General features: G+C 44.3%; 2 protein-coding genes across 3 annotated transcripts in view; one reads left to right on the top strand and one right to left on the bottom strand.

Moving 5' to 3' along the window:
• The window catches only part of MARCHF4 (membrane associated ring-CH-type finger 4), a 101,866-nt gene extending 89,165 nt beyond the window's left edge, over positions 1 to 12,701 (top strand). For both annotated transcript variants that reach the window (XM_069861381.1, XM_069861382.1), the window contains exon 4: positions 10,823 to 12,701. In XM_069861381.1, coding sequence (XP_069717482.1) covers positions 10,823 to 11,184 — 362 coding nt within the window. In that variant the 3' untranslated portion in view covers positions 11,185 to 12,701. The remainder of the gene's footprint in view (positions 1 to 10,822) is intronic.
• The window catches only part of RPL37A (ribosomal protein L37a), a 239,101-nt gene that overhangs the window by 158,507 nt on the left and 59,851 nt on the right, over positions 1 to 20,743 (bottom strand). The gene's annotated exons all lie outside the window — the stretch shown is intronic.

A 20,743-nucleotide genomic window follows, 5' to 3' on the forward strand; every position in this document is an offset into this window, starting at 1 on the left:
GATTTCTCTGTGTATCATTTTACCTATTCTTGATTGTTTTTCCTTGATTTGATTGCTTTTGTCCCAGTTCTGAGGCAGGATGTAAAAGTGCTAGTCTGGACAGGGCAGGACAAAGTTGTGGTGGCTGGAAATTTCTGTGCTTACAGCTGAAAATACTGCAGCATTACTAGAGTGGTGATGTTGCTGTGTGCAGTCCCCAGGGTCAGTCCAGCTCCCTTGTTACAGATGATATCCTGCAGACAATTGGTGGTGTTTGCCCATTACAAACTAGCCATGTGGGAGAGCTAAAAAAAAGGCATCTATTGTTCCCTGGACTCCTCCTATCAGCTCCTTAATTTTGCTGGTCTTTCCTCATTTGGGGTTTTACCAGCTCAGCCTTACGGGGGCCAGCCCATGTGTCGCAGAGGAACGTGAGGGTGGGCAGAAGACATTGAGGATGGCTGCCCTGAAATGAAGGTGGCACCTCACAGAGAAGCTGGCGTCTACCTGGCAGCTATAAAAGCTTCCTCAATGCTCTTACAACATTCTGGCCCCAGCTCCCACCAGCTCCACAAGCCCTGTGACAGGCAGTCCTACCTGTACTCCCCTGCTGCTAAGGGCCACATAGAAATCACATGAACACATGACGTGTTGCTGTGTCACAACCTGGAAGCAGCTCAGCAGCATCCTGAAAAATCACAGTGCTGCTGGCAGGAGAGGTGCTACTGGCAGGAGAGGTGCTGCTGGCTGTCATGCCAAGCACTCTCATCAGTAATAAATAAATTCCCCAGGCCCCCATGCTCAGCAGGAGCATTGCAGTGGGTGACGTTGGCCATGACCACTTGCCTGATGGAACAGCAACCGTAGGGCCTCTGAGATGCTGGCAAACTGGGTCCAGATTGCACCTGCTGAGTCTGGGAGCAGGTGTTAATGGCTGCAGAGAGCTTGGGACATAGTGTAACCCTCCACCCAGATGGGACCTGCTGCTCCCATTGCTCTTCCAGGTGGAGCAGAGGAGGAAAGGAAGGAGAAGGGTCTCAGTGCCTTTGTGGGGGACCCTGGCCCACCTGGGGCTGGGGAAGCTTTGAGGCAGAGCTGTTCTTGAACCCTAGCTTGCATGAGAAGAGACAAACCATAATAAACACAAGGTTTGCCCGCTAGTCAGCAGTGAAAGGCTTAGGAACCAGCTTGTCTCTACTGTTGATGACCCGAAATGGAAGAGTCCATACCTCCATAAAATCCCTTCCCAGGAGAGCTGAGAGCAGCTTTTCTGCAGGCACTGGTGGGAACTCTGGCCGGGCCATGGATATGTCACCCTTTAAGGGGTTCAATTTCAATCTTGCTCGAGTTGTGGCCCTTGTGGCCTGAGAAGAGCCAAGTATGGCATGTATATTGCTGTGTAACCTGCCTGCCAGTGGAGTCCCATTACATCAAACACACTTAAAGGATGATGGGCAGAAGGAGCGTTTCATCTTCCTGTGGGCTCCATGACAGCACACGTCATCTGGTGGTGAATAGCGGCCAACAGGGTCCAGCCATGCAGCCATCCCAGTTCTGCTGAGCCAAAACACAGTCCAGATTCATGCATATTTATTCAGTTCTTTAGATATTAAAAAAATGTGCATGGAGAATGATTGATAAGAAAATGCCTGATTATTATCAGCTAATTATATTTTTCTATGTGCTAAGCATTCATTTGAACTCTAATCGTTATCAATATACTTTCAGTTTATGCTATATGTCATTCAATGCTAGACATTTTTAAGCTTTTCCACTCTCCTTGTACAGTTTTCACATTATTGGGAGCAGACCTTCACTAGAGACATCCTGCTCATTGGTGCAATGTCTTCTAACTACCCGAAATTTCTAAAAGACAGCACCAGGGGTCCGAGGTCATACATTATCTGGACTTCTGTATACAAGATAGATTGTCCACTAAGTTCTTGAAACATTTTGGAGACAAAATTTATGTTTTGGAAAGCAGGGACAACGCTTAAGAAGGAGCCTATATTTCCTATTTGATTTCACCAGAAAGCAAAGTCCTGAAAAACTGAACGTAGCAGTAGTTTGTACGAAAAGTGACTGTGTGATGAAAGCATTCCTGAGCTGAAGAAAAGTGTGAAAAGTATGATGTGAGGATAATGGACTCCAAAAAAGCAGCAGCAGCAGCCTCAGGGGACTAAAGCAGGGAGTGTCTCTTGGGAAGGGAATCTGAAGGATAAAAGAGCCACGAACAGCTCATGGCTGCCAAAAAGGATGATACTAAAGGCACAACAGCAAACTGCTTGTGCAGGGGAAAGCTCAAAAGCATGGGAAGAGAGCACTGAGGCTGCATCAGGAGCTCTTTGAGGACCCAAAACCAGACGCTCCAGTCACACGAAAAGCAGGAATAGGAGCTTTCAAATAATGACAAGTCTCTAGGAATCACACAGACATGGGGAGCTGTCAGAGCTTAGCCCCAGGATGACCATCCAGAGATACAAAAGGCAACAAGAAATGGGTCCATAAGCATTTGTAAAGTAAGAACAAGGCATGTCTAAGAGTTACAATAATTTTTGATGCAAGAAGGGCCAAAGAGTTAAATGGTGCCTTTGTTTCAGTCTTCAAAACTTAACTAAAATAATTTTAATGAGGAGAAAGGAGCTCAGGGCAGAATCAGAAAACAACAGACTCGAAAATATTCAAAAGAGTTAGCTCTGTCCTTGTCATCGTGTCCTAATGAACTTCAGAGGAAGCTGCGGGAGCAGTCTCTGACCCATGAGCATTTTATCGTCAAGAACTTGGGGAGGATGCAGGAAGTGCCAGGCAGCTGGGGAAATGCGACCAGAGTACCTAGCTTAAAATATAATCTCTATCATTAAAGAAGATGAGAACTGAGGATCAAGAAAAATGAAGGGCAAATCAGCTTAACTGATGCATAGAAAGATATTAGAGAATTTTTTTAGCTAACAAATTGATGAGTACAATAGTGTATCCCTATCTAATTTGGAAAGGTAATTGTCCTGGTGGCTAACAAGGAGGTAGTTAATTTGATATGCTGTGACTTGGGCGATGCTTTGCCTTAAGGTTCTCCTAAACAAGCCAGAGAAATGTGATATATAACTGCTTTCACAGTACTTGTCAGTGGTGCACTGGAAACATGTTTCAAGTAGGACTGTTTTGGACTCTGCTCTCTTCAATATTTTTTATTAACGACACAGATAATGAAATAGGAAGCGCTGTTATAAAATTCAGAGATGACATGAAGCTTGGAAAGGCTGCAAGCACTCCAGAGGATCAGATCAGCATTTGAAATTATCTTAGCAAATTGGAGAAATCAACAAGATGGAATTGAATAAAGAGAAGTGCAAAGTGCTACCCTTAGGAAGGAGAAATTGGAATCCCAAACACAAGACAGACCAGGCAGTCTCTCTGCTGAAGATAGTAATTCTGTGACATATTAGTTTATTTCACCAGGGTACCAAAGGGAAGGTGGAGTGTACAGTGCTGATTCTGCAGAAAAAGCAGGATGTAATTAAGAGATTCTGCAGATGAAGAACAGGACTGAAGGGAGGAGGGCATTACATCATTCCCCACCTGACCAACAGGGATGTTCGAATCTCTCCTTCAAAATCAGCACAAATTCAGATTCCCACTGGTGCCATGACATTGCTTTTAATTACGAATCTACATCTCCCTCACTTCTTGGTTCACCCTCTTCCCCATTGCCTTGAGTCTTGGACACCTGGAGGTTTTAAGGATATTAGATGTTTTAATGAACTTATCATATTCAGCTGAGAACTTACCATATGCAGCTGGAGCTGACCCGGCCACAATGTTTAGGGATGCCAGATACGAGGTTCCCCTTTCCCGGCCTGTATGTGCAGGAAGAGGTGTCTCTGGCTCCCTTTTCCCACTTTATCACCAAGAACTATTTTGCATCGTGGAAGAAGTATAAGGTACAGGGGGTTGCACTGAAAAGCAGCATGGATTGGAAGGGTCTAGTGGGAGCTCAGTGACTCATCTCTCGTGTACTGTGAGGTACTTGCAAAGCTGGGGTAAGGCAGAGATTCATGGTTATTTCTGAAGTGCTTTTTGTAATGAAGTGGTCTCATGGGAACTTAGGATTTGGGAAGTGGTGAGGCAGCCTAACTCGAGCAATTGCAGAGCACAGTGAGTACACTCTACTGTTCCACACTAGAAACCTGTGGTTAGGAAACATAAACGAGCCAAAAAAAAAGACCATTTGTGGCTAGGTAGGGTCCCCGGAATGTGCAGAGCCCACCAGGGAAACATCGCTGTCTTGGCTTTGTTTTTACATCCTTCCTTGTACTGTTGGCCACTGCTGGAGGCAGGATGCTGTGACAGGCAGACCCATTGCCTGAACCACTACAGCCACTTTTCTGCTCTTAGATTAAGACAAAAGGAGGCTGAGGATGGAATATATATAGAATGAGATAAAGGCAGAGAGATACATGATGGCTAAGCTGCTGGAACTTTGGAAACAAACCTGGGGAATTTGAGATTGCCACAAAAGCTGAAAGAATTCACAGAAAGGGCGAGAAGGGTTTGTGTACACAATTATTTCAATAGAGTGAAGGACTGGCGGGGAAAGTGTTATCTCCCAAGAGGATTGGTTTGCCTTGAACTGAGCCACCAATTTTGTGGTTGCAAACATGAAGCTTTGATCACAATTGCCATAATCTTCCCCTGACACCGAGCAATGAAAGCAACAGAAACAGGCTAACGCATGGCAGCTGTCTGCCTGAGGTGGAGCTGCATTTGGAATTGAAACCGAAGGGGGAAAGTGCTGCTGAAGGTGGAAACAAGAGGTGACAGCTCAGGTGGCAGGACAGGGGCTTTATGAGAAGGAGAAGAGAATAACTGGCTGGGAATGGACTGTGATTTTTACTCCTGTGGTAACGTGTGTGTCAGGGCAGGGGTGATGTACTACTCACTGTCAGCAGAAGCCTTGTTTTAGTTTTTTCTTTAGTGACAAACAGGAGAAACAGTTCTTGCCCCAAGAATTTACCTGTCGCTTTCAAGAAAATGCATGGCAAGTATTTTAATAATAGGGAGGTTATTTAGAGGCTGGAAGTCCTGGTGAAAAGATTACTTGGTGGCAGAGGCCTACAATGTGAAGAAGTGACTGCTTGTCATTTCTGAGAAACTGCTGCTCCAAAGTTGCCTTAAACTGAAGGCTCACAGCTGCTCAGGTTAGTCTCACAGGATGGTGGTACACAACCCACCCCCCCTTGCCCATACAGCGGCATAAACACAGTTGTCCTTATTACATATGGGTTTTGCGCATGTTCTTCCAACAGCCATTCTAGTCATTGGGCTGAGGACCTCTGTCTGAATCAGTCTTGCCCCAGGCCTATTGATGGCAATGCACTTCTGTCCCAAACAGTCCCAAGAGACAAAGGGCCACCCGCACACAGCCCACATGTGTCCACCCCTCAGCTCCCAGAACATTTCCTTGCACCGAGGCTCTCCACATGGATCGTGATGTGGTGTGGGCAGGTATTGCAAGGCTCAGAGAAATCCTACAGTGACATGAGCCTCACCTCTGGGCCGTAATACTTACCTTTTGTCATGCTCCTCTTTCTAACTCTTGCACATTAAGAGTCCAGAAGTTCAGGGTTTGCTGTGGCAATCAGCAGAACATGGAAATAAAACCGCTTTCACTCGTGCTAGCTCTGTTCTAGAGTGCAATTCGGTCATCTGGAAAAGAAGCAATGCAGTTATTCTTGCTCTGGGATGAAAATGAGTGAGGGCGGGTGTTAGCAGTTGTCAGCTTGCTCTCCCAGAGGCTGTGGGGATGCAGAGGCTGGGTATGCGACTCTGACACAACACTTCCTTGGCTAACCTGTATTGATGTTGCTTACCTGTTGCTTTTAACCTGTTGCTTTCCAGTCTGAAACCAGGCTCTGAGCTCTTTGGGGCTGGCTCACTTACTGTGATAGTTTTGCATAACAACAGCGCTAAATGCGACCATCCAACTAATTCCTTATCCATCCAGTCGTCCACCCATCACTTCCATATCTCTCCAGTTTAGAGAGAAGGATGTTGTGGGGGACTGTGTCAAAGGCTTTACAGAAGTCCAGATAGATCACATCCATTGGTTTTCCCATGTCCACTGCTGTGGTTACCCCATCATAGAAAGCCAACAGGGTGGTCATACAGGACTTGGCCTTGGTGAAGCCATGCTGGCTGTCTCTTCATCACGTCTGTGTCCTCCATGTGCTTTAGCATAGCTTCTAGGAGGATCTATTCCATGATCTTCCCAGACACAGAGGTAAGGCTGACAGGTCAGTGGTTCCCTTTTCTACCCATTTTAAAAATGGGGAAAATGTTATCCTTCTTCCAGTCACGAGGGACTTCTCCTGATTGCCATGACTTTTCAAAATGGCATGGAGAGTGGCTTGGCAACCACATCAGCCAATTCCCTCAGGACTCTGGGATGCATCTCATCAGGTCCCATAGACTTACATATGTTCAGGTTCCTCAGGTGGTCACGAACCTGATCCTCCCCTGCAGTGGGAGGGGCTTTACCCCCCTGGTCCTCATCTTGTTGTCCATTGACCCAGGAGGGGTGAGGAGAGCAGTTGTCAGTGAAGACTGAGGGAAAAAATGATAGTAAAGGTGCAAGAGAAAGAACAAAAAAAGGCTAATATATGGAGATAGTAAGCATAGTGAAAGAGATCAATATAGTTTCCTGTGCATATTGTTTGGGATTCAACATGAATTAATTCAGAGCACTTCACTGGGTTGGCTCTACTATGTTCACTCAGAAGTGCTATGTCATGTCTTCGTAACAGCGTAGCTGCATCAATGTGGCAACGCAACCAGAGTCATTAGAATTTTTTTTTTTTTTGCAGACTTTCTATCTCATTAATGACCCCAACACATAATATGGACTGTCTTCATACCCAAAGATATCTGGGAAATCTCATGAAACAAGACAGTGTCTGTCTAGGAATGTAAGAATGGCCAAGGCTCCACCTAGCCAGCTGCACTGTTTCCATCATTGGCCACAAACAGACATAAGAATGAAATAAGAACAAGACAAGTGCATATTATAGTTCCCCTGAATATTTCTTCCAGCATCAGCAATTTTCAGCTCGAAGAATTCCATATACTGCTGGTCCATCTAAGCCCATGCAAAAATGGGAATGAGAACAGCACTTTTTCAGTGCCCATATTCCATAGCAACTTCATCTCACCGACACCACAAACAAGTGATTTCATGGACCAGGAAACAATCTGGACCAACACATTTTTCATAAAATTCACAGAGATTTTCCTTCTTGATAGGTTGGGTTTCACAGAGGATCCATTGAGAACAGATTTTGTGAAGCAGAATAGGGTGAGAGAAACTTGGGAGGAGCAGAAAAGAACCAGGCCATTACCAGAATCCATCTGAAATTCTCTATATAGACATTTTTGCATGGAAAAGAGAGGAGTGCATGAAGAGGGAAGTTCACACCAACCTGTTATCTTCCTCACATAAACAGGATTTGGCTTATGAAATAATTGCTTCTAGCTGGGCGCTTCTAATTGAATACTTCTCTTCCTGAAGGATATCCCACTTGAGTCTGGCCTTTAATTGGAAAGTTTCACCTCTGTAAACAAGAATGATCCTCGAGGGAGGGGTACTCCTGGAAGAGGACAGAGAGCTGAATGTAGGAATTCCAATCCTAAGTTATCTCTGGCAGACAAAATTTGTTTTGATGGGAGCATTAAGTGTCTTGCAGCTTCATATAAACTGATGGACTCTTGCTTACTCTTGGCATTAACTCTTGCAAATGAATCACTGTTACTTCTGCCTCCCTGCCCACCCCTCCACTTGGTTCCTTTTTAATTTTACAGCTTCCTGAGCTTGACACTGGTAAATCGATAAGTAATTTAGAGCCCAGTAACTACAGAGGATAACAAGTTATTTTGTACTTTTATAAATATTTGGAAACCAAAATTATCTAAGAAAACAGGTGCTCAGTTGACTCAACAACCCATCCATCAGCATCACACAGTTAATTGCATAAGATCATAAACATTTATAATTAGAAGGCAAACAAACAAGAATGTTATAAACAGCCCTCTTGAATCAGGCTGCACGTTAAATATTTGTGATAAGGTAATTAAGAATAGATTTACAATCCTGGCTCAGTGTTTAATACATTGGAGAATGGATTTGATTCTATGGAGAATGTTCTACAGCCAAGGAGAAAACATTCGATTTTGGCTCTTTTATCTGAGGCTTAAAGTGGTCAGAGAAACATTGTCTCTGTCATTGATCAGAGTGGAATTTCATTCATTACAGATCAGACAGCTCATTTAAATATATTTCTAATGTCCCTTGTCATGGGCTGATCCACTTCAGGCCTGCTTCAAAGCTCTATCTCCTTGACCGGATCTACAGGCTTTCCCTAAGTCTTGCTTTTTGTGGTTGATGCTTTGATCAGAAGATGTCAGAATTCTCAACCATGTTTCAAAGTAGGGGATTAAAAACAGATTTTACTATCACGACATCATAGTGTTTGGTTATGAAAAGCTGGCATCACTGCAGGATTACAGCTGTGCAATCTCGCTGGCCTCTGAGAACCAGAGGGAATATCTCTGTTGTGTCGTTGTGCCCCACGCCATTCCCTGTGTCAAAACAGCCAGATCTACATATTTAAACTATCTAATGTGATTACCTCTACAGCCAGTAGTAAGTAGGGTCAGCACCCCATTACAATGAAAGTGAGAGTCCCCCTAAGGCTAAACTATGTTCAAATCAGCAGGGCTTCTAGTTTTGCTTTAAAACCAGAGAGGCTAGAAACTCAATCTATACTGAATCTAGAGATTACACTCTGTAAAATCAGGTGCATAACCTAAGAAACCAGGTGGCTGGATCCCATCAGTGAGTAATGGGGAGATCAGTATTAAGAGTAGGGTGACCTTCAGATAATTTGGGTCTTCACATATCACAGGTTTATTCCAGTCATCTGAAACTAGAACAGTTTGGAAAAACTGGGTGGACGGTAAAGCCCTAGCATTTGATTCATAAGGGACAGCAGTAAACCACTTCATTCTGTGTTGACCATCATCTTCCCACACACTGCTGGGTGAGGCAGGCTCTGCATGTAGGCATGATTTTCTGTGTGGGGCTTTTGTTCTTTGCTGTTGTATGTATATGCTTGCAACAGGCAGGCAGGTGAGCTGCTTTTCCTAGAAATGTTTCTGATAACCTTGACCAAGAACAGTGAAGCCGTCATTATTGAGAACAGTGATGCTATCCATGTGCTAACTCACCGAGTCCTACCTGCTGATTTGCATTCAGTGATATGGGACATGAAGGCACTTTCCTAACAGACAAATTGCTGCAAAACAAGGAGACTGAGACTCCCCTCATTCTGCATAAATCCCACTCTCTAGCCAAGCTTGTTAATCATATTACAGTGTGTCAACCAAGACAGTCTACATAAGATGTTGCGGCTTCCTCCAGCCTCAGTGGATAAGAACAACAAAGCGTGGCAGGTACTGCTGTTTCTAGTGCATTCAAAGGGCCTAGCCAAAGCCTGGCAGCTTGAATAATAAGAGTATCATCATCTTCTAAACTTCTAAAGTTGTCTACTGCTTCAGTTCTCTTGAAAGGGTAGGGAGGATCACAGACACTACTGGGAGGTGAGCTAACTGCTGGATAGAAGGACCTGAGCTCATCACTCTCTTTGAAATGCAGAGACCATTAGAAGTCAAGTGTCCTACAGCCCAGTGCCGTGCCCTGGACGTCAGCTCTAGTATATGCTGATGGGTAGCAGGACACATGCATTAGGTGCATATTTGGTGTGCACGCAGCGTAAGCTCATCTGCCCTTTCTTTCAAGCATTTTTTTTTCTCCTCTTGGAAGAAAGCAATGATGTATGATGAGGTACCCGCGCTGCAGGTGAGCAAAACCCTGCCTAGGATGACAAGCCATTTATAGGTATAGACAAATGTTTTGCTTGATTGACACCTCTGGCCTCCGTGTGCGTGTCTGCTCCTCTGCTTTGTGTGTGGGGAGAGACTCGGGCTGTGCATGCTCATGACGTTGGTGCAGCAGACGTCACTGGCACGTCAGATCCAGTTACACCCCCTCCAAACACATGCCGTTAGCTCAGTGAATCATGCCTATGCAGCATGCAAAACTAGTCCAGTGATAGATAAACCTCGGGCACTTATGGGTAAACAGATACTGTTTTGCTGTAGGAGCATAACTCACTCTGCTGCCTTTACAATCCATTTATTGATTGCTGAGATAAAGCTGTAATCCTTTTAATTCAGGGGTAAAGGAATCCAGCAGAGCAGAAGCACTGGTGCTTTGTCTGTCAGTAATTAAAATACGTGATTTATCATTGAATATATTGTTTAGCCTGGAGAAGAGGAGGCTGAGGGGAGACCTCATTGCTCTCTACAACTACCTGAAGTTGTGGAGAGGAGGGTGCTGGCCTCTTCTCCCAGGTGACGGGGGACAGGACGAGAGGGAATGGCCTCAAGCTCCACCAGGGGAGGTTTAGGCTGGACATTAGGAAAAAATTTTTCACCGAAAGGGTCATTGGGCACTGGCAGAGGCTGCCCAGGGAGGTGGTTGAGTCACCTTCCCTGGAGGTGTTTGAGGGACGGGTGGACGAGATGCTGAGGGACATGGTTTAGTGTTTGATAGGAATGGTTGGACTCGATGATCCGGTGGGTCTTTTCCAACCTGGTGATTCTATGATAAACCCTGGCCGAGGGAGAGCTGAGCTAACAAAGCTAGCTCAGGGCAGGATACAGGGGTAGGTTTATGGTTCTTTCTAAAATTTTGGTTCTGTTTTATGTTTATTTCTTTCCCCCTTCCCTCCAGGTCTAATAATACACGAAGGGCCCTCGGTTTACCGGATTTTTAAGCGGTGGCAGGCGGTCAATCAGCAGTGGAAAGTGCTGAACTATGACAAAACAAAGGACATGGAGGAACAAAAAACAGGGACCAGGACAAATCAGCGCCCCTCCTCCCAAACCACCCACTCGTCCTCCACTGGTGGTACAGCCACTAACTCCGCTCCAGCCGACAGCGGGGCACGGGCTGCCGGCCATGCCACAGGCACCCTCTCTGACCACCACTGTGCTTATACCATCCTGCATATACTCAGCCACCTGAGGCCTCACGAACAGAGAAGTCAGTCTAGTAGTAACAGAGAGCTCGTCATGAGGGTCACGACGGTCTGAGCCGAGGAATTCAGGAGGCCTTAACATGAAGAGGAGACAAAGAACTCATAAAGCAGAAGAGCATGGTGTGCCTTTTTCTTTCTCTTTCCTTTCTTTTTTTTTTTTTCCTTTTCCCTCCTCTCCTCTTCTTTTTCAATAACTGCACAAGTTGTAAGAGGCGACACCTGGCCAGCTGAGGAAAAAAACAGGTGGAGGGAGAGCTGCACACTCATGCTTAAGAGTTTTCCAGCCAGTTTGAAAAAAAAAAAAAAGAAAAAAAAAAAGAAAAAACCCAACATGAATCACAAAAAAAAGCAAAACAACAAAACAAGTGCAATACAGACTACAAACTGAGTAGGCAGAGTTCTGGGGAAGCAGAGGAACAGACGGTTTAGCATGTCTTACAAATCCTATTACCTGGAATAGGTATTGCTCTGTACAACCCCCCGTACACACATGCACGCGCACACAAACACACACACAGAGTGTGAGTTTTATAAAAACAAGGAAGGGAACAAAATATCAAATATTTGGAGTATTTTTATTTTCCAGACTGTGATTAACCAGGGCTATGAGCCGTTTTGTTTCATGAATCACTCTGGAGCCTTGTTCGATTTACTATAGGATACCCGAAGTGAAATGGCTGGGGATTATTCAGTGTTGATTTACAGAAAGAGAGATTGAATCATCCCACCAAGAAAATCTAGCAAAACCCAGGCATACCCAAATTTCACTCAAAGTCCTGTTTTTTTCATAATGTTCCTGACAAGGGGTCTGTGAGGGTGGACTTGGGAGGGGGGAGGGCGCTCCATGACCTTTATTCGACGTATAGGCATTTTTGGCAAATTTTGTACAATGCTCTGCAGGTGTTTCAAGCACAAGTACTGGTGTGATTTATGCCTTCATTACCCCAAATCCAGCATCCAAATCTTGCCATTCACACACATCATTTTTCATGCAGACATTCCAGGTTAATTTCCTTCCATTTTAATCCAGTCATAAGAAGCTGACCCATCACGGTGGGTTTGTGCTACTTTGATGAGTGAGACTCTCATGCATTAGAGATGCACAACTTTTTGTTTTGGTGTCTGTATCCCTGCTGCTCGATTTGCAACAGTCTCACTCAGTCTTGTAGGCTGAGCCTTTCACATCCAGTCTATTAGTTTATTACAGTCTATTCCATTCAGTCATTCAAGAGAGAGTCTGAAGAGGGAGCACAGTCGCTAATCGAATATGTAACACTTCTATTAAGTCTGCTTCTCTGGGATATATCCTCGAAGGTACCGGTTGCTCTTCAGGAACATTCTCTTTCAATGCACAATGATTGAATCATTTGTGGATATTAAAGGGACACTGTCAAGTACTTTTTAAATAGTTTTTAGGGTTTGGGCTTTTTTTACTCTCCATTGTTTGTAATATTCTCTTACAAGCTTGAAAATAAAATTTCTTTCCCTAACAATTTTGTCCTTTTCCATTTGGGCACATACTGTTCTCTCCACTCTCTCCATTCCTTTTACCATCCTTATCTTTCTTCTCCCCATCTTCTGCGTAATCCATCTTACTGATTTCCTTCTGACTGTCCTTGCTCTAAGGAGGATACATACGTCCAAGCTCTACAGCGTTGAGCTGTTTTGCCAGTGCAACTGCCACAAAGGAAGTGTAAGAGCAGAAACCTAAAACATACAGAGATTAGGTAATTGAGGACCAACAACTCGGAAATCTCCAAACAAGGAGCCCATAGTGATCAAACCCAGCTCCCCCAAAAATTAAGATAAGGACTTCAGCCAAACTGCCACCGTTTTTCCAACGTGCTGAGCAGCGTTGCACAATGTCTGTATCCAATTGCTCTCCATCATTGTACCAGCACCTCTCACAGCTTCTGTTGGAGCCAGGGCAAACGTGAGCCACCAGCTCCTTTGGCAGGCAGGCCATCATGGGTCAGGTGTTTCTACACTAGGGAAGGTGTCAAACTTCTGGGTTCAAACACACCGGCCACTCTGCAGTGTTGAAGGTGGAGGTTAGCATCTTAAGGCAGGTTGCGTTTTTCACCTCAATTACTTGACAGTGTCCCTTTGAATATCAGAATGCAACAGAACAGGTACTTCTGTGGCAGAGAGTGTGGGAGATGAAACACCAGCCAAGAAAGCTGACTTACTGAGGACCCATGTGAACAGCATGGTTTCTGAGGCCACTGTACTTTACCTGACCAATCTTACTATCTACCAAAGAGTGTTTTGGCAGAGGGGAGGGAAGGGATGTTGGTGGGAGGAGGGAGAGGGAAGGGGAAATTATAATCATCTTTAAAAGCAGCTACTCCCAGAATGAAGGTGTTGCAATGAACAGTCTCTGGAAGAATCACTTCTGATCCGCAGTAGAGAGAAACTTGGCCAAAGCAAGAAAACACAGCAGCCTCTTACCCCCATGCCTGTCCTGGAAGTTGTCCTTATTCCAAGAGATGGGCAATTGTGGTGGTTTGAGGAAGCATACGCAGGTGAAGGGGCGGCTATCAGACATGTTGTTACCCTCCCTATCCTCCACTCATTTAATATGGAGATGTCAAATTCCTTTAATTTGGATAACAACTAAAAATTGATGAGGTCAGAAGCACAACTTGCCATTAAAGAGTGGTGTGGTCTAGTAATCTGAGCACACAGGACTCTGCATACTCTCACTCCAGCTCTGCCACCGACTCTGTAGCCTTGGGCTGTTTGGCTCAGTCCCCCCTCCACGCAAAGGAGGAATAACAATACGTACCTACCTCACAGGGGTGTTGTGAGAATCCATGTTGGTAAAGGCTGTTGAAGTGCTCTGTCTACCATTGGTAGTCATGAAGCGCGTGGTGGGGGTGAGCAGTGCTGCCCTTTTGCTGGTTACAGTCCGAATCACTCAGCGGGAGTCCCATAGGCCCCCTCCTGCTTGGAGATCCTCCTTGATCCGAAGCAGAGGGTGTCGTCTGAGTGCCCTCTCCTCCATTGCATGACATTTTAAGCGGCTGTGAGGTGCAGGGTAGTGACAGACATGAACTCCTACTTGACCAGGGATTTACTACAACATTTTCTATATCTGTGGGATTTGTTGGTTTGGTTTTTCCATATATTGTGCTTAGAAATAAACTTTCCACTTAGGGCTGGCGGTTCGGGGTCTCTTCTGTTGCATGGCAATGTATACAAGTCTTATTGTCTGTCTTACTGTGCAAATGATCCCGCAGCCCAGTTTCAGAGATGGGTATGGTCTGAGTCTTTTCATAGCGGCACAAGACTCAAAAGCCTGTCTAGACTGTTTAATATTTAAACAATACTATGAACTTGTCAATTGTATGTGTTCTGTGCAATACAAAGCATGTCATTAGCTGGCTTGATGGGCAGAGGGGTTAAAGGAAGGTCAAAACTTGTTCAAAGAGCTTCGTACCTGTGCCAGCATGGAGCCGAAGGGCTGCCACCAGCAAAGCAAACTCGGGGAAGCCATTGGAAACTGTTTTCAGAACAGTTTACTCCAGAACAAGGTATTTCTGAGTTTACGAACTTATAGGCTGCCAGCCTCAGAGAACAAGTGCAAATTTAGTGTGGGATTTGGGGTTTTGGACTCTCTTTTTCTTTCCTCCCCAAAGTATTGATGGCAGAAATACTGATGAGGGTCTCTTCCTTCCATAGCACTGTTCTCTTGTCTCCCACAGCCTCCTTGTGCCATCCCCTTTGTGCTACTATGCAGGACTTTAAAAGGTGCAAAAGGAGACAGTACGCTTCTGAGACATGTGAAATACGTTGCATATTGGGGGATTCTAGCAGACAGAAGAGATGGGGCAACTACGCTACAGAAGGCATCTCTTCTTCCCTACATCTTTCCTCTAGTCTTGTCTGCTGGGTTCCTGAAGAAACATTCTCTGTATTTTGTTACAAAGCAGTTAGAACAGCTTCCACCAACAAAAAAAGCTTGCAGAGTTTGGCAGCTGGTTCTCCCAGTGAAGAAAATTCCAGGTCCTATTACTGTGGAGACCCCTCAATTCCTGGGCTTTGTGTCCTCCAACACTGTTTGGGGGTGGTCAGTGTGGAGGACTGTGTTCAACCATCATCAAGAATCATGTGTGTGTGTGGTCCTGCTCATTCTTGTGATTTCTGCTAGTCCTCTGATTTTCTGTCAGTTTTGACAGGTCTTTCTGGTAATGCTCTTCTGGTTATGCTCTTCAGAGGTGTTCTGCTCTATGTCAGTTGCCAATGCTATTCTTGCCTACTGAAGAATCAGTACTGGCCTCCAGTTTCCACAGCTCTTCCATTCTTGCCATCCAGTCTTGCTAAATTTTCACTGCCAAGTTCAGAGTCTTTTCCTCTATGCCTCGAGTAGCTCAAGCACGTGTACTGACCCAAGGGTCATCAGAGACACAGAAACCATTAAGAGTCTGTATCGATAGTAAGACTATAACCATCAGTCAGTCCTCTTTGATATATATTCACTTTGCCAGCCACAGAGCCTTCTGTTAATTGGTTGCCACAAAAAAAAAACCAAACCCAAACAAAAACCAAACATAATGCTAACAAAACCTATATATCCAGGTAACACTTGGTTTCCAATTTCAAATGTCAGAAATTATGGACTGTTTTTCAAGTAAATCAGGTGTGTTCCCTGTTATTGTTTCCTGAGTAAGGTATTGAAGAGGACCATGTCTTAACCTTATCATAATGGGTGACAAAGAAAGAACAAGTCAGCAGCATAGATTTGAGTCAAGAGAGGTGTCGTCTGTCCACTGTTTTCACTCTGGGAGACAGGAAAGTACTACTAATGTCTGGCAATTCCTTGATCTTTCCCAAAGTCCTTGTATCTGGCAGTAGTAAAACATTAGAGCCAGTGCCTGGGATGGAGGACAATTCTGAAGAATTTTCTATTCTGCATTCCCTGCCCACGTGTGACAGTCAGTCATTCGAGCATCCTCTTTGTTTTCCTCAAGAGAAAAAAAAAACGTTTTGTCTAGGCAAAGAACCACCAATCTTCAGTGTAGGAGGAAGCTGCACCATGAACACTTCAGACCTGTAGTTCATCCACCAGGATTCCTGCACACTTCCTTGGGAGAACACATGGCCAGAAGACCTATTCTTTCCCTTACTATTAAATGTTGGTCAAGTACATGGAGGAAAATAGTCAGCAATGCAATTGCCTTACTGGCTACTGTCTGAGTATCCTAAGCTCCTCCTCTATTCACCTCACCTGTGACTGCACCTTCTCATTCCTGAGCCAGCAGATGCCTCATCCCCTCTGCCATCCCTGGACTTCAGCCCTGAAGATCTGAGCAGACACAGGATTCCTCACAGACTGATTTCAGTCTTTTACATCCTTCATGTATCCAGACAGGCAAATTCATTTTATTGAAAGACAATGACATATTGAATCCTGAGAGGAGAAGCAACTGTAGGAGCTTATTGCATTGATCTTCACCTCTTCTTCTATATAGAATATATAGTTGAAACATATATAGTGAAGTTTCTATACGACAGCAATGAGCTGATGGATCTAGGAATATTTCCCTCAATAATATATCTGACATGCTGCAGTTACTGAAGGCAGCCTTTGATCTCACATCTAGCACACTGGGTACAAGGAGAACAGAATGTGCCACTTTTGTGCTGTTTACACAAACATCTAAAACTATCTTATTTTGTTATTTAAATTACCTCCAGGTCAGTGGGTCAATTTCTCCTTTCATGAAAGAATGATATTACCTCTTCCAGAACTGGAACAGCAAGATAAAATATATGTGCACATATACATATATATTTATAAATGTTATCCTGAAAACAGAAAGAAAAGAAAACAAAAAACAAATAAACTTGAAAGAATAGTTAACTGTATTGACTAGGTCTTGATAGCTAGGGAGTTGCTGTGTGGAAAGTACAATGCATGATTTGACTTCAGGCAAAAAGAAGATAGAAGAGGGAAATGCTTTTTTGACCTCTGGCCTGTCTCTGGTTCAGGCCCATTATAGTGTAGCATTTAATTATTGCAGAAGTATGTGGAAAACAGACACTCAGCTCCAGCAGAGGGAAACAGACTGAAGACCCCACAAACCTACCTGAGCCATACTCAAACAAGCACAATGACACAAAAGCACAAACATCTGCCATCACAATCGTTTGACAAGAGGTGGAATTCTAAACACGGGCAAGAACTCAGAGAGAAATTATTTCCCAAGCCACCTGGACAGTATTGTTCCCAGCTTGTTTCCTTCCTAATATTACCCCCGCTTTTTCCAAGCATCTTAGAAAAAAAAAAAGAAAAAAGACAAAAAGGATTCTGATACCCAGGTCTTAAATAACAGGTACTAAGGGGAGGTTCTTTAGGTGTTATGGTATGTATCAAGATGTTGCTTTACCCAAACAGAATTGGGACATTTCATTCAGTTCCCTACTTGCTCAAAGAAAGTCTGACTGATTGATTCTGCTTATAATCAAGGAGCCCTCCTAGAGCATAACCTTCTACAGGCTCCCACTGGATGAGATAGCCAATATCAGGCAGAGATGTTTTGCCTCATGTAAATCCCTCTATGGCATGGTGACAACGAGTTCATTACTACATCACTTCTTCACTGTAAGAGCTGGTGTCTGGGGCCTCTAAGTTCTCATGAAGGTCAATTGTATTGTTTGGGTAGACATCACCTTGGTCACTAGCAACTGGTCAAGAAGGAAGCTTTTCCGAAGAAGCAGAAGGCTGTTAGCAAGTCACACGTGGGCAATGGGAGCATCTATCAGTTTGTATGAGTTTTGTTATCAGTAACCAAAAGAACTGCACATGGCCAATGTGCCCCCACATGTGACCTGTCTTATACTTTCACATTTAAAAGTTGGTGACAGAGCTACTCTACTCTTTGCGCTTCATTACAAGACAGATTTTGTTTAAACTCCAGCCTGATACACTTCTCTGTGAGTTTTTTCCACTGGATATTACAGAGGTTCAGTTTAGTCCTTTTTCCTAGGAGAATGTGCAGATCTCTACCTAATGCAACTGATCTTTCTCAGCTCAAGGGACAAAAATTGATGTCTGGAGTCAGTACCCGTGTTCTTATGAGATCATATTCCCACTCCCCTTTCACTCACTACTCCATAATCTTCACTTTCCTTTCAAAAAGGGTAATTCATTGGTACTGAATGGTAGAGCATCTCTCTGAGATAGGAGTATGGACAGCCCTTCTACTCCTTGCTAACAAGCACACAAACCTTCCTCCCATCCCTCTAGACTGGTGTGGCCAGCAGAACCCCTTTTCATGGAGTTTAGCTTCTTGATCCAGAAGAGTAAATGCTTTCAATCATCTCCTTCACTGCTATCGAGCTGTGGGATAATGGCATGGGGAATCTTTTGTTTCTTCGCCTCAGGGTAACTAGAATGTATGATGTTCCTGAGCCAAAAACACACTGAGGACAAAGCACTTTTATAGATGGTGGTAAAACTGTGAGGTCTGCCCTGATGACAGGGGAGAAAGAATCTTTTTCAATTGTATACAACAGCAAAGCGAAATGGCCTTGTCCTTTATGTTTTTAGCTCATACACATCATCTCTCCATCATAAACAAACCCTCTGTAGGCAACGTAGGCCAGGCTTGGGAAGGAAATCTTCCTCATTCCAGAAGCACAACCAGCCCGTAGCTATGCATCAACCCCTTCAGGACTTTGCCCCAGAGAGGCTGAGAGTAAGAAGGGAGATAGCTAGCAGGGATGGCGAGAACACTTCCCTGGATCTTCATCCCCAGTGGGCAGAGTACCTAGTAGGCTAATTCTGTATCTTCCCTTTGAAATCACTCCCAAGGACTACAGCCTGATCCTTCACTACTACAGGGTCTGCCCTGGAGAGGAAGCAGTGTCTCTGCATGGATCTCCAAGGTCCGTTGGCAGAGTCTTGAGTTGGGCCTGGAAGAAATCTCTATGTTCACTGAGGGATGAGATGAGTCAATGGTGTGTCCATGCAGAAATACTCTCTTTGAGACTTCTACAGAGACATCTGTGGGGTTGGGAGGGAGGGTTGGATTTGTTCAGGGCAGGAAGCATGGGGAAGGGAAGGCTGCAATGTAAGAAACAGCCACAAGGGAGGGGTTGGCTAAGAGGAATGACCATGTCAACTGTGTTACTGTCCCGTCATTCTCCTGAACCCAAAATGGAAACTTCCAAGTGCTCTTCATGAGCTTACGTTTATTAGAAAACTATTCCTGGGTGTTCAAGGTTGTTTTCTAATGAAAATATACATAATAAAAAAAGCAAATGAACAACTCTTGTTAATCTTTTCCTCTCCTCTGTTGACTTGTAACACACACTGTGAAATCTAACTCTTTCTTTGTTTGTTTACTGCCATTCCTGGTCAATAAAATCTCTTTATTTCTTGTCACAATCCACACATGGCCTTATACAGTAAGCTTTCATCTTCTGCCGATGCATTGGAGGTGAAGACTTCACGTAAGGGATTTGAAGAAAATGCTATGGCTTAGCGTGCATAGCACAATGTGATAGCAGTTTGACTTATCATTTGTTAATGGCATTAAACAGCAAAAATCATTTAACACACATTATTATAAGGTTCATATATAGTGCTGTCCCTATGTGCAAGAGAAAAGCCTGAGGCAACCATGGTAAGTATAGTCAAACACTGAAAAATGTGGCTATTTTCAGAGTACCCACTCTGCTGCGCTAGGTCCTTCCCAGGGACAATACACAACTGCCCTTGACAAAGAACACGCCCCATCTAAGAAGTACTGGAGTCAGTCCTTACTTCACAGCTTTATTTCCTACAAGTTGCTGGTGTGAACTTCAAGACATATGGAATGCTCAGAGCAGGTATGTGCAGAGAAAGCGAGGACAATGGAAGTAATCACCAATGCCACGGTAGGAAGTGGTTGGTAAAGAGCTAGGCTAGATCTACAGCTCATTTCCTGAATGCTGGACACAGGAAAGCACATCATACCCCAGGACATCTTTTGAGACTGCCCCTTGTTTCTGTAGTGCCCGCTGAATGCGCAAAGCATCACTTTTCAAGGTAATGTGCCTAGAAGCCCAGAGCTACCAGCCACGCAGCCTTCCTGTCTCAGGAGGAAAACAGGCAGGATTTCACTAGTGAAACACAGAGGTCACAAAAGGTGGTCACAAGAAGCTCTGAAAACTCGTCTTCTGCTAAAGGGTCACAAAACTTTCTCATGCTTGCATATGTGAGGATCCTGCCCTGGAGAGAGGCAAGAGTCTGTTCTTCATCCTTCCCTTGGAAACCAGATAAGTCCTTTTCTTCTCTTTCTCTTCTTTTCTTTTTTCTTTTTTTTTTTTCCCCCAATATAGGTCTATTCCAATAAGCCTATCAAAGTACACACAGACATTGAGATGAAGAAGGAAAAAAGTGGAGAAAAAGAAATGGACAGGACAAGGCTATGTTTGGAAAGAAACAGCTGTGCTAATTCGAAGTGGAGGACAAGAAATGAGAGAGATAGGATGGTGGGAGCAGGGGGTAGGAGCAGAACATATGGAGCAGGGGTAGGAATGGAAGAGAGAGGGGAGACGTGGTGTGAAGAGGCTGGTGGCAATTATTGATCATTGCGGCGATAATGCTGATGGTTTGGAGAAGA

The sequence above is a fragment of the Phaenicophaeus curvirostris genome, chromosome 7 (assembly GCF_032191515.1).
Source record: "Phaenicophaeus curvirostris isolate KB17595 chromosome 7, BPBGC_Pcur_1.0, whole genome shotgun sequence".
NCBI lineage: Eukaryota > Metazoa > Chordata > Aves > Cuculiformes > Cuculidae > Phaenicophaeus > Phaenicophaeus curvirostris.